Source organism: Agelaius tricolor, unplaced genomic scaffold (assembly GCF_023055355.1).
Source record: "Agelaius tricolor isolate 1412-34295 unplaced genomic scaffold, bAgeTri1.0.p SCAF_12, whole genome shotgun sequence".
NCBI classification, from domain to species: Eukaryota; Metazoa; Chordata; class Aves; order Passeriformes; family Icteridae; genus Agelaius; species Agelaius tricolor.
The window spans coordinates 17,040,659-17,054,461 of record NW_027269272.1 but is presented as its reverse complement, the minus strand read 5'-3'; the positions used below and the strand labels follow the sequence as shown (position 1 = coordinate 17,054,461).

The 13,803-nt window shown below is 37.2% G+C and overlaps 1 protein-coding gene across 2 annotated transcripts in view; it reads right to left on the bottom strand.

Annotated features, from left to right (window-relative positions):
• Positions 1-13,803, bottom strand: part of ARMC9 (armadillo repeat containing 9) — a 57,758-nt gene that overhangs the window by 28,942 nt on the left and 15,013 nt on the right. The window contains exons 10-15 of one of the 2 annotated variants that reach the window (XM_071437850.1): positions 10,217-10,252; positions 5,072-5,106; positions 3,833-3,944; positions 2,813-2,905; positions 1,557-1,647; positions 534-657 (exon numbers count right to left, since the gene is read on the bottom strand). In XM_071437850.1, coding sequence (XP_071293951.1) covers positions 534-657; positions 1,557-1,647; positions 2,813-2,905; positions 3,833-3,944; positions 5,072-5,106; positions 10,217-10,252 — 491 coding nt within the window. The remainder of the gene's footprint in view (positions 1-533; positions 658-1,556; positions 1,648-2,812; positions 2,906-3,832; positions 3,945-5,071; positions 5,107-10,216; positions 10,253-13,803) is intronic. The other variant, XM_071437851.1, reaches the window with a different exon arrangement.

The window sequence follows — 13,803 nt, the reverse complement described above, 5'->3', positions numbered from 1 at the left end:
TCATTATTTATTTGATAAGTAGAGCATGCCCTTTACTGCTTTTGCATATTTCTTTTGTAGTGGGCACTTGAGTCAGACTGCTAATGCAAAAGTAACAAGACAGTCTGTGCATAGACTGCTCCAGGAAGGGGGTCAAGAGGATAAAGATGAAATCCCTGAAAAATGTTTGCAGAAAGGATAATGAAAACCTTATGCTTTGGAATGTAACACAACTCTTTTTTCCGTGTAGGATTGTCAGAGCTTTCTACATTAAGATTTTTACTTCCTTCAGTTAAGGAACACATACAAAGCACACAAGGCTGTGGCAGGAGATGTACATTTACTTGGGTCTTGACAGCTGGTAGGAAGTCAGGTTAATTCAGTCAGCAAAACTGATTTCTCCTTCATAATAAGTGACACTGCTTTCATCAGCCATCAGGGGTTCTGATGATTGTTATAGGAAAATCAAGTGCTCTTCTTTCCTCCCTGAACAGAGCCTAACTAGCCTGCATTTCCTCCTCTGCTGTCACCACCACATGCTGTGCTTTCATCACCTGAGGCTGAATTTCTGCAGAGCCCCCAGAACATTCTCCCATGTAAGGGAATCCTTGTCTTCAGCTTTCAGTCTGTCCTCCAGCATTTGCAGCAATGTTGGGTTCTGAGAAAGGTAGGCACGACCTGGTGCAAAAAGTGATGAAAGAACAGATGCTGAGATAGCAGCTATGACAGAAAACCTCCCTCTCTTTGGAAAAGTAAGCAGGATTGACCTCAGTTTCCTCTTGACAAGCTACAAACTTGTGCCAAGATCCAAGCAAACCTGCACAAAGTTGTGTAGCAGACCAGTTGCATTCAATCCAGACACTTGGGGTATCAGAGGTCCAAAATTGCAAATCAATACCACACAGAATCCACTTTCAGTATATGCTTTCTGATCTAGCAGTTTTGTACAATCGAGAAAAAGAACAGAAATGTCCAAGGAGCTTGGGAAAGTCAGGTATCCTCCTGCTACTGACTTCAAATGAGATTTCAGCACCTAGCAATACTGAGCTCCAAAAATAGCAGCAAACCAAAAGCTATTTTGGGACAGGCAGATATACAAAGCTGGATATATGTGCCTCTGGATTGTTAGCAGTGATGCACAAAGATTTATTCAGATGAGGACCAGGAAAATGCAGGAGCCACAGTAGTTACTATTGCACAACCTGGTAGCAGGTCTGTCCACAGGAAACCTTATTAATGGAGAAAAATTAATGGAAAAAAAATCCCCTAATTAATGGGGATTTTTCTCTTTAACCCTCATGGAGAAACTGAAGACTATATTAAAGGCAGTATCTGAGTAAATTCTCACACAGATCACAAATCATCAAAACAAGTCAGAAATACTGAATACACAGTGTCAAAATGAAACTTTCCAGATACTGAAAAGCTGTTTTGAATGCATGCTACAAAAGATACTGAATCACTAGAAAAAGGGTGGAAATAAGGCTCTAAATTATCACATGCACTGACATGCACTTGTGAAGCATCAATAAGAAAGCATTGTATGAAAATGTTATTTTTTGCAGTGAATAATTTACCTTCTATCAGTGAAGCAAAAGCGTTGATGAGCCTTGCCATATACTGTCTGACTACCTCACTCTTAGAATATAATAATTGGAGGACACTTCTCTGAAAAAGAAAGTGGATGTTAATAAATCACAAAGAAGGAAAACACAAAAGTTAGTCTTCTATAATGTTTTAAAAGCTTCATTAAACTTACACAGAAAAAACCAAAACCCTTTGAATGCATACTGATTTGTCAATATGATGTACAATTTCTTTTTTTTATTGGCAGGGGGCTGAAGGAGAGATGGAAAATGAACAAATAGGCAAATTACAGCTTCTCATCTCAGTCTGTTAAAACACCATTAAACTCTATGGTGTAGAGTGGAAGTTATATTGAGCCAACACAGTTCAGTTAAAGCTGGTACCTAAAATTAATATTCAGTCAGTGACAAAAAAAACCCCACAAACCAAACAACTTAGTTTTGTTGACAAACTAAAGTATAGTAACATTACCTGAACAGGAATGCTTTTCTTTGACAACAAAGAGTGTGGGAAGCAGCTCAGTAACTTACCAACACCACCACATTGAAATTATTTCTTATCTGTTTTATTGCAGGCTTTACATATAACTTCCCTCTTACAGAAATTCAGAGGGAGAAAAACTGATGGTTGATTTAATAAACCTTTATGTTTCCTAATCGTACAAGAGACTGTTGCAAAGACAATAAAGCCACAATAAACCAAGTAGGCTCAGAGCCCCAAACCCCTGGGAAACTCAATTATGCACAGAAGTCACTACAATCAATGAATAAAGTTGTGCTTTTCTTAGCAACAGTACTGGGTTTTCAGGGACTGAAACAACTTTCCAAAATCAACACACCAGAATTCCCCTTTCTAAAGAAAGGTGCCAATCCACCTCAAATTCACAGAAACACAGTTGATCATTGCAGGTGCACAATGACACATTCCATAGCGGCATTGGGACTGAAGTCCTAATTTAGTTCTTATCTTAGATCAGTGAAATGAATTGAGTGTATTATTTAACAATACACAATCAATCAAAAAGAGACACAGCATCTGATAAGCAAGACTTAAAGGGCCTTAGGCTTCAGTTCAACTCACAGAAGTAAAGCACAGGGAGCTAAATGTATCACCCAATTTTGGCACTGCTACCTTTTTTTCTTCTCCTCTTCCAGAGAGCAATAAAATTTTATGATTAGCACTTCATAGACACAAGTGAGCAATATCACACAGAAGTTGGACAACTGACAACTCAGTTTCTGCTAACCTGACAGTTGCTGTGGCAGTCCAGGAGGTCATTACTGATGTAGGCTTGCATGATAGTGTCTCTCTGTTCGCCAGGATATGATGTTGTCAAGCGCTAAAATAAATAACAACATAAATAAACAAGTAAAGAACATAAAAAGCCAAAACTATAGATTGATGACCCCTGGAGATTTTAAAGGTGCTGATACTCTATAGCTGAGAGCCTCTTTCATGAAGAGCAGTAATTCAAACTCAGTGACCTAAGGGAAAGAGATGAAATGAACTGACCTGACCTCAGCTCTGTGATCCAGTACAAAATTGTTACTTGGGAGCTGTCATCACTGTCCATACAGGAAGGATACAGAATTACTTCCCATAAAGTTAAAAAAGCCCCTCTAATAGTTACAGAGGTGGTGCTTTTCTTAATCATTTGAGACAGAGAATTGGGCAAGAAGTACTTTTGGTTAGAACAAACAGATTGTTTTTATGTGAAAATGGACACTGAAACTTGCTCAGAATTCCACTATTATCATCTTTCATGACTGTCACTTTGAACACATCAGCTTCCTTTGCAGCAGGAAAATGTAACTTCCTGTTGTCATCTGTAATTTTTCTTAAATGTCATTACATGACCCAAGTCAACCAAAAGGTAGTTTCCTGTAAAATATTGATTATAAAGGAAAACTGGTGATTAGAGTCAGGTATGTCTTGGATACAGCAGTATTTATATAAATATAAACCAAAATGATATGTGGAAAATGGAACTGCCTAAAACAACAATTTATTTGGAAGCATATCAGAAATTATTTCCACTGAATATCCCAGAAATTTGGGAAATCCTTGTGTGAGAAATCTGTCTCTCCTCAGAGGAGAAGGACACTGCTACACTACAAAGAGACACCTCCTGCCTGGGCTGCCTTCATCATCTCAACAGCCTTTAGAAGCTTCATCAACAGGAATTTGCCTGTCATGCTGAACTCATCACTAGAACAACCATCTTGTTTGCTAAATGCATCTTAGTTTGGAGGCCTCCTGTCCTTACCCAGCGCAGAGCCTGCAGTAAGAGGGCCTTGAGACGATCACTCCCTGTAATCAAATCTTTCTTCAGCTTCTCATAATCCAGAGAGGGCAGCAATGGCACATCCTGCACCTTCCTAAAGGAAAAGACATTCATCAAAACTCTCTGTCCTCATTCAGTGCAGCTGATGTTACTGAGGTGAGAAGAGCCAAAACAGGAAGTCTGCTTCAGGAAAAGAACTTCCACATTATCATACTTTTATTACCATTATAGTGTTAGAACAATAGACTTGTTGAATTTGGGGTGATTGCTTACTTATGTATGCAGCTCACTTACCATCATAACTAGCAGACAGTAAACTGATAGCAAGACAGCTGATGACCTGAGATTTTTACTGGCACAAAACAGTACAGTAACATCCTTTTTCCCCCTTCTCTACTGGACCACAAGGGCATGAGGACAGTTAGATGCAGTAAAAAGCTGCAGCTCCATCTCCAACTCCAAGCCCTTATGCACCCAGAAATGTCTTCTCCAAAGCAGAGCTGGTGTGGGCTGAATGGATTTTTACAGCCTGAAGTATGCTGACTTAACATGAGACTTAATACAGACTACTTTCTATGCATCAATACTATCTTGCTATTCTGAAATTTAACACTGCAATAGAAGTTTCTCTTAAGAAAACTGCTTCCAGTCAGTGTTTCAATCTTAATATTTAAATATAATCCACTAAAATCTTTTAGTATCTTCCCATCCTACGACAAACAACTTTTATATCCTATGTATAATTGCCTATTATCTTGTAAACAACAGGATAAAAAGTGTCTCAAAAATTTAATAAAACTTCACCTTGAATATACCATTTCTATTCAGTATTACAAGCCGAATTTTATTAAGTCAGACGCAAAAAAATCAAAGTTAAGGCACCCAAAAATCCATATTAGGGCTTCCCCCTTTTCCTGAACTTTTGAGAATCAAACCAATTACAACAATAGGACTGATATATGTGGAAACACTAAAAATAGAGCAATAACCTCACATGTGTGGAATGGCAGATTTACTGGATTAACAACATTCTGCTGAAATTAGAACATTACTGAAGCTGGTCAGCAGAAGAACACAGATCACACAATATTTGCATCAATGTTCACTGAGGTCAGAGGCAGCACAGAGGAGGAGTCCCACTTGAGGACAACTGGCAGTGTGTACTTCAGTTTACAAACCCTTCTCTACAGACAGAAATGGAGCTCAGCAACAAATACTTACATAGAGGATAAAGATGCTCTTAACAGTGTGGAAGCCTGAATCACAAAAAGAAAGAAAAAAGGAAATTACAGCATGTAAGTCCAAATTTCATATAATGTTATTAATGAGGTCCAAAGTGAATTCTTTCACTAAGATTCTGCAGTTTTTTTCCTATAAAAATCTGTGCTGTAAACCAGAAACACAGCTGAAGAAAGAGCACTTCAGTGTTTATCCTTCTTTTCCCTTAAAGTGTTTTACAGGTCAAAATCTCTTTTGTTATGATTTGGCTATATTATCCTCACCCACATAGTCCAAAAATTACCTATGCTTGAAACATTTTAAAAAATAACAATAATAAATTAATAGAAACTACTATCTGAGCCTGCTGAGGAAGATGAAGAACTTGCTAAGCTCATTCACTGACTTCATAAATTTTCATATCTTTAAAATTGCAATAATATTTCATTGGAAACCCAATATGCATTCCTGCATATAAATTTATTGTAATTCTTTGCTCCAACACTAATGTTATCAAGCGCCTGCTGCTACCAAAATATATCCCTATATATAATTATTAATATGCAAAGACAGGATTATGTATTCTGATATGGATAAAACCAATATGAAATAGTGTGCCATTTCTTAGTGGTTCTGCCTAAGATATTATAATTAAATCCTGGATATTTCTGCTCTGATGCAGGGTGACACAGTGCCTGTGCAGGCACCACTGTGCAACAAGGAACACCAACACCAGACAAAAGTTCCACATGAAAGTTGTCTGCCTCAGTGAGTATTTTTTGCTAGATTTAATTGTAGGTAAGCAAAGAAGCAGCAATTCTGGCATAAGAATGCTTCATGTCATGCATTCTGATGTCAATTACATGCTGTATTTGCAGAATATTCAATGTCATCTCTTTGTGCTGATCTCTCTGCTAAAAATCTCTCATAACCACTTATGCCTGTAAAACTGGTCTTGTCTCCTAACTGAGCCTCTTTCAATGGGAACTATATAATCAATGTCTATTGTCAGATTTAAAAGGGGGATTTAGGAGACAAAAAGCATGAAATACCATAGAGAATATTGAATTACACCAGCTGACATATTCCTGAAAACAACCTCGTGGGTATCCTTGTAATACAAGGAACTGCTCTATTAGATGTGAAATAAGCTTATGTGCACAGTGGAAAGCATTTTATATTATGTCAATGAATGATTTATATACAATAAACAGGTCATACACCTCAAAAGTAAACTGTCTGGACCAGCACTTCTCACATCATAGTTTATCTTACACAATACAAAATTCTTTCTAAGTATCATATCTGCCCCTCACTGTTTTGCCCTCATCCATTTTCCTTAGCATTTTCAATATATATAAAGAGTTAATTTAAATAATAAATAAATAAAAAACAAAACTGTTTTCCCAGTCAAAACCCAAAACCTTGTAGCTGCATGTGCAATGAAATCACAAATCACTTTTGTTGCCTCTGTCAGCACCTTTCTCCTTTGGCCACTAGGGGAAATGGAACAAAGTGACTATAGCACTTGAATGCAAAAAAAATTGCAGAGCCTTTAGAGATGGAAGGTCAAACAGAGAATAGCAATGTGTAAAGAAACAGAGCAGGGCACTAGGGCTATATAAATGCATATAAAGATTCTCTGCTTCTCAATAAAGGGTTTTTTATGCACTTCTTTGCTGTCTTAGAAAGAAAAAGGTGCTCCAACCAAAATCTATCCAGAGGATTACCGGTTAAGATGCACATATCACTCTTCTACACAAATAAAACCTTTTGGCAAGTGGAGGATTTTGCAAGCTTTTATAAAATTTCAAGCTACAGAAAATTCAACTGGAAAAACATTCAGATCAAATGGGATAAGGTCCTATTAATTCCCAAATTATTTTTTAAGCCAGCAGATGGAGCACAGCAAGGTATTTAGTATGGTTTCCTTTTGTATTCTTCCTACACCAAAAAGGCACCAGAGAGTGAGGCAGGCCCTGCACTGGGGCTCTGAGGGCAGAACACTGAGCTGGAAAAACTTCTGGTCACTTTGCTGATCAGACCCAGTTTATCAGTCTAGAACCTGCACAGGAAGAAGGAAGTTCTTTCAGGTTTTTGGTGTTTCTGGGAAAGCAATAAGGATAAAGTTCATATTACATCAGGTTCAATTGTCAAGGTTCACTTGTCAAGGTTCAATTGTCAAGGCTAAACAGGAATGAAGAAAGTTTTGGGGGACTAGTTTGTTCTTCACTGCACTGTCATTTCTCAATCTGACAATGATCAGCACCACTGATAAGCAGAAAGAATGCAAGCATGTTACATGCAGAGGCTTCCTTTCTTCCTTTTCATCTGCATGATTGCAATTAGTCATAAGTAAGTTAATCTGTATCTGTGGCATGCTGAGTAAGGCATTGGCTCAGGATATACACTTCTAGTCCTGATTCAGCCAGCAGCTGCAGACAGAATCCAAACACATCATTCCATGTCTCTGGGCCTCAATTTTTTTAATCTGAAAAGAAGATACAGGCATCAATCTCGAACAAGCTGGGGTTTGAGATCTACCAATGAATGGCAGAGTGCAAGAGCTAGAAGTTATTATTTTGCTATTAAACAATTTAATGCTTATAGCACAGTCACCATAAATAGAAATTATTTAGTAGCTTGTCTTCTACTCATTTTTCTTAGCTTACAAGATTTATTTCCTCAGTATTTTCTCCCCAGCCCTTCCCCCAGTCTTTCCTGGAACAGGTTAACAATTCATTTTTAACCTTTTGAGTGATAGTATATCTTAGATTGCCAATGAAAGGCAGAGTGTGAAGTACCTGTGGCAAACACATTCCTATGTCCCAACACTCATAGACTTCATCTTGAATAAAATACATTTCATGCAAAACCTATCTTGAGAGAGGATCATTTGTCATAACTGAAAGACATGCAGAAGATCAGTGTCTTAAGGGAAGAAAAAGAAACACAAGAAAAAACAGCCCAAGCATAGCTCATTCTGGTAGGATCATGGGTATGGCTTATATTTGTGTTGGTTCTTGCCAAAGCCAAACCAGGTGCCACATTAAATCAAATAATTCTGTCACGATGCACATTAGCCCCAGATGGCATCCCTTTATTTTTGAACAAAGACAGGCATGAATATGAACAGCATGGAATAAACCAAAGAAGTTCAAAGGGAAAAAAAATCAGTATTTATAAAAGAAAGCAGATGCACTTCATGTGCAAGCCAAAACCACAACTGATTTTATCAAATACTGCAGCCCTATATTCAAACCATATCCCCTTTGCTGTTTGATGTATATATTCATAATATGCTGAAGGCAAAGCTGAAAGTTCCCACTCTGAAAATGTGCTGCAAGAATTCAGTGCAAATTCAATGCAGATTCAGAATTAATAATCAAAGATACGTGATGAATATGTGAAGAGTAAAACCAAAATTTGAGCAGATTTCTACAAATCATCAGAACTCACAAATCTGTGTTGAGTTCATTTGTTACACACTAATAACAAAAAGACTGCTCCACACAGCCTGTGAGGGTTTGACCCTGAGCTTGTGTAACCTGGCAGGTCTACTGGGGCTATGCAAAGTATTATTTCATAAGCAGATCTGCAAATGTTTTTTATTATTTTTTTTTCCTACTTATACTCGAGATATGCTGTTATGAAAATTTCCCACTTGCCATATAAAACAGGTTCTCTAAGACATCTGATGTGTACATTAAAAAGTCACACAGCAATAGTGTGTGAGAATGTAATGACAACACAAATGTCAGAAAGAAGTATAAAATACTATACAGAAACAGTGAGGGGAGCTGAAAGCTACCCATATATTCAAGAAATACCTCAGAATCAGTCAGACAACTTTGCAAAAATTTTATAAAGAACTCTGCACACTAAGCTATTACATTCTACATTGTATAAAGTTACATTTAACTAATGCTTTATATTAATCTGTAAAAGGAAAAAGTTTTTCTTTAGCAAAAATAATTTGATTAATAATTGCTCATTTGTCATCAACCTTTCTCAATCTCAAAACAGAGAATTACATGAAGGAACAAAATGCTTAACATCAAGCAAAAAGTGTCCATTATGAACATTCATGTCACCAATGGGAACAGGTTGATTGATACAGGTGATCTTTCAGCATAGGTGGATGTGGGTTGTGTTCTCTACATCAAGATAAAAATAAGTATGTAAGGAATAGTCCATTGCATTCAATATTTTTATGACTATTTCTCAAAATAAAATGTTCTGAATGGAAAGTTGAATGCCCACAAGGGTTTACTTTAATTCCAGGTGATAAATATGTTTGAAATTTAGTCAGCTTTTCTTGAAAGACAAAATCTAGTTTTACCTAAAGAAAGTGATAAAAATATAAGTACATATTATTTTAAATTGACTGGCATCTTTCAGAATTGGTGTCAATCACTTTTATGAATTGATTACATACTGAGTTACTTAGAAGTAGACTCATTTCCTTTCTTCACAAAGAATGCACTGACTATGGGCAAAATTAGATACTTATGGTGTACTTGTAGTATTGCCAGAATACAAACTTCCATCTGGGTTACAGAAGTCACAGGCAGTACAGAGAATATAATTTTGTGTTTTCAGTGAAAGAGGATCATTTTAACTGTGTGAGAGAATTTTGTAATCTTTACTACCGAAAGGAAGTTTGACTTTAGGAACAAAAAATACAAATATGTAGAATACAACACCCCTCTGAAAAGCATGAATCAACTTGCTGAATTATCTCGAGCAATAATATTTATTTGCTTTGTCAAAGGTGTTGTGGGCTCAGCTGGTTTTGGCACACTTCAGGGAGAATGTATACTATACACAGATGATCCCATGGAAGAAACAATTGCTTTCTGCATGCTGTAAGAAGCTGAGTTTCATGTCAAAGTTGTGGACAAAGCTGCTCTTATGTTGACATGCTGTGTTAAGTGAATTATGAAGCCATAAGGTTACCCAGAACATCTATTCCATTCCCCATGCAGAACTGCCAAGCCCTGTACGTTTTCTGGCTCTTCATAAACCACACAGTGTCATGACAAGATAAAATGCAGGGAAAATTGCTGCATGTTGTGAAATAAAGAGAAATACAGACTGTGACAGACTGAGCAGGCAACGTGAAAGGAAATAAAGATAGACACTTACATATCCGTCATCACAAGGGCTCATAGAGTAATATCCCTTTATAGGCAAACAGACACACATTAAAATAAAGAAGATTAAAAAAAATAAGTTAACAGAAGTAAATCACAGAGAAATGCACAAAAAAACCCCCAACCAATAGAAATTAGCTAAAAAGTATAAACATGTTCTCCCAATCCTCATACTTGTATGTCTTAGAACTGAAATTGCTGTGTCTCTCTTCTGATATATTTGGAAGTTCTCCCCTCAACACCTGGCAAACACACCTAGTCTGCACATTGTTCCACACTGTCAGAGTCAGAACAGCTACACACAAAGCACTGACAAATTGACAGGAATATATGACCTGTGCTGCTCACTCCAGTGAGGCAGCCAAGAGAGAAACCCTGAACATGGCCTGGATCAAAGACCTCAGCTCCTGAGAAAGCGCCTGCCACTATTCTCCACACTTCCTTTGACTGGAGTTTCTGACCAACAAAGACTGACAGAGACAATTTAAGGTGTTTCAGCAATGTTATCAATTCTTCATGCTAAAAGGTTCCAGGGATAAACTAAAGAAGTCTCTGGAAGCAAACCTAGTATGTAGTAACTAAAATAAAGAATGGTGCCAATTCATGGTTTGAGTAGTTTAGTACAAAATATGCCATGTTCTCCTTAATTAGACTAAAATACTTAGAACAGCTTGGTATCTAAAAAGAACAGTCTTAATTAAAAATAAAAGTACACAGTTCAACACAATGAAATAAGACCAACATTAATTACTTGCCTTTTTGTGAAAACCTGCCAGTACTTTAGAGGACATATTTGTACAGAATAATAAGCACATAAACACTCTATTTAGCAGGCTGCTCTTTAACAGACATATACATCCTTACACAGAAGATTGCCACTCTTCACCTTGAGCAGAAAATAAATTTCTTTTTATTCTTTAACCAATTTTAAAAATCTGGCATTCTTCTTTTTATTACTACAATACTTAGAATTCCCTGATGTGAATGATTACTTTAACTTTCATGGTGCTATGCACACATACAGAGAGTTCCTGGCAAAGACAATTTAAAATTAAATTTAAGACAAAGGATGACATCAATAGAGACCAATAAGTGAGCAAAAGAAACCAGGAGATAAACTGCATCATGATGAGAGACATTTCAACACATGCACGACCTGAGCCACTGAAAAAGGATGTAGGCATCAAGACAAAAGATGACATTAAAGTAAAGTTTTAACATTAAAGGAAATCACAAAAGGTTGGACCAGACAACCTTTCAAAGTCCCTTCCAAACTGGGCTATTCTATGATTTAAGGACAGTAACAGGAAAAACTTGTGGAAACCCCTATTGCAGTCAATACCTTACCCTTAAAGAGTTCATGTAAACAAAAAAACTTGCAGCAACTCGTGAAAAGGGCATTATATACTGTATCAGCAGGAAAATATGAACCTCTCCTTGCTTACATGAAGAGGTAGGCTTGTTTCTTCTTTTCCATACATAAATGGGAACATATAAAATAATCCCAGGGACAGAGATGTAGAAATTGATTATGTCATCCAAAGAAAAGTCCACTTAGGGTAGATGCTGTTTGCTGCAATGAGCACTTTATTTTTAAATGAAAGAGCAAACATCTGCATAATAATGTCTGGTGAATCGACTCTGAATGGTTTAGAGAGTGATTAAAAAAACCAAAATAAAAACCTTCTGTTACCCTCATCCTAGGTTTCATGTGGTCTGCTGGTGCAGAAATTTCATAAGTAAGAAATGGAATGGAATACTTGCCACCAACTATTACAGCTTGATGACAAGTGCACAGTTGCAGTAAAAACCATATTTGAGGAAAAAAGCAAATAGTACAAGAAAAATAGGAGCCCATAGCAGTCATTACAACTATCCCAAAAATAAATTTAAAAATCTTTCTTGTTCACAGTTTGTAAGTGACAGTTTAACTTTCCAGATGAGCTGGTAATTCTGTCCAGTGACAGAACTTAAAAAAACCACCCCACTAGTTTTCCACAGCTTCAAGAGTGGTAGAGATCCACCCAAAGAGACCCAAAATTTGCAAGGGACATTAATTCACCTAATTGCAGCTACGGGTAAATATAATCAGAATGAATAGCAGCAAAAACATAATGGGCATTTATTCTATTTCATGACACAGGTGCAATACATGCAAACAATTTTACAGCTTTCAGGTCACAGAAAGATTCTCCAGTGGTTTACACCCATCTCTATTACTGACAGAAAGTGCACATCTGAAGAAGCAGTTCCTGTTTTGCCTATAATCCAAAACTTAGAGAACCTTATTCCTCATTCAAAATATTCCAGGAAGGTGTACACCTTACTTCAATCAAAAAAAACCTGGTTTTGGGTTTCAGACTTGAGCCTGTGCTACTTTTGGTGGAGTGTGAATGTACTGCGTTTGTGATAAAAAGCCAGAATCCTCTTGGCTTCATGATGTGTATTGAACAGAAAACTGCAGGCATCAAAAACTACAAACTCTGCTTCTTATCCACCAGACAAATCAAGACTAGAAAAGGAAAATGGTAAAAAAATAATTAAAACTTGGCTTATCTCAAGAGTGTTAAAAATATAAGGGACTGTGATAGTCCTGTAATAGATTACTGTATTTGAAAGTATACTTTTCAAATTTACCATTACCTACATCAGCTCCCTATCCAAAGGAACACTAAAAAGTCAGGAATCTATTAACTCCTTAAATAAATGTTTTCTTCAGCTTGTCAGACCTGCTGCTCTGACCTTCTATTCTTAAATCCCCACCTTCTGCTCTGACAATTCTCTCAGGTTTCTTATCTCCCAATTCAGGACCCACATGCCAAATGACATGACGGAAGGTGCAGATAACATTCAACTGCAGCTAAGAGAAAAACCTTAGGGTGAAACAGAGCTTTAGAGGCCTTGCAAACATCTCCCAGCTGTAACAGTAGTGTGACCTCTCTGCCACTGCATGCAGCAGATGCATCCTGCTCATGGATTGTACATCAGGCTCACAAGCTGACCCAGGAAGTCACAGAGCAGGCGAGAGACATGGAGTTGCTCTGCAAAAGAATGAGATCCAATCCAGCTCACCAGAGAACACAAAGCTGACACTAGAAGCCCTTGCTAGGTAAGATTTCAGGGCATGATTACAATGGAAAACTCTTTTGGCTGTCACTGCCTCAGGTCTTAAAGCCAGCTCAGTAAGACTTGCCTCTGGGATTTTTCTCCTGATACAAATTTCTTCCAGTTTGAAAGGACAGGCCTTCAGCCATGGGGGAGGACAAGCCAGGAAGCTGATGTTTGCACATTAACAACTAATACAGGTCACCTTTATTGTAATTTCAAAGCCTGAGACCTCACAGCTTTCTACTACACAATATGACTTTCTCCAACATTAAGAGTTGAGCAATGTACTGGGAACAAAATCAACTTTGCATACAAATAATGCTACCTAGGATATAATCCAAGGTATACTCCTTAATTTCCTTGGACAATATTTCATTTTGGTTACAGCACTCATATAATCCTCCTTCCCAGTGTAACTAAAAACTACCAGTGCAGCTGATTTAACAAAATATACTCTAAAGCTCAAGTACA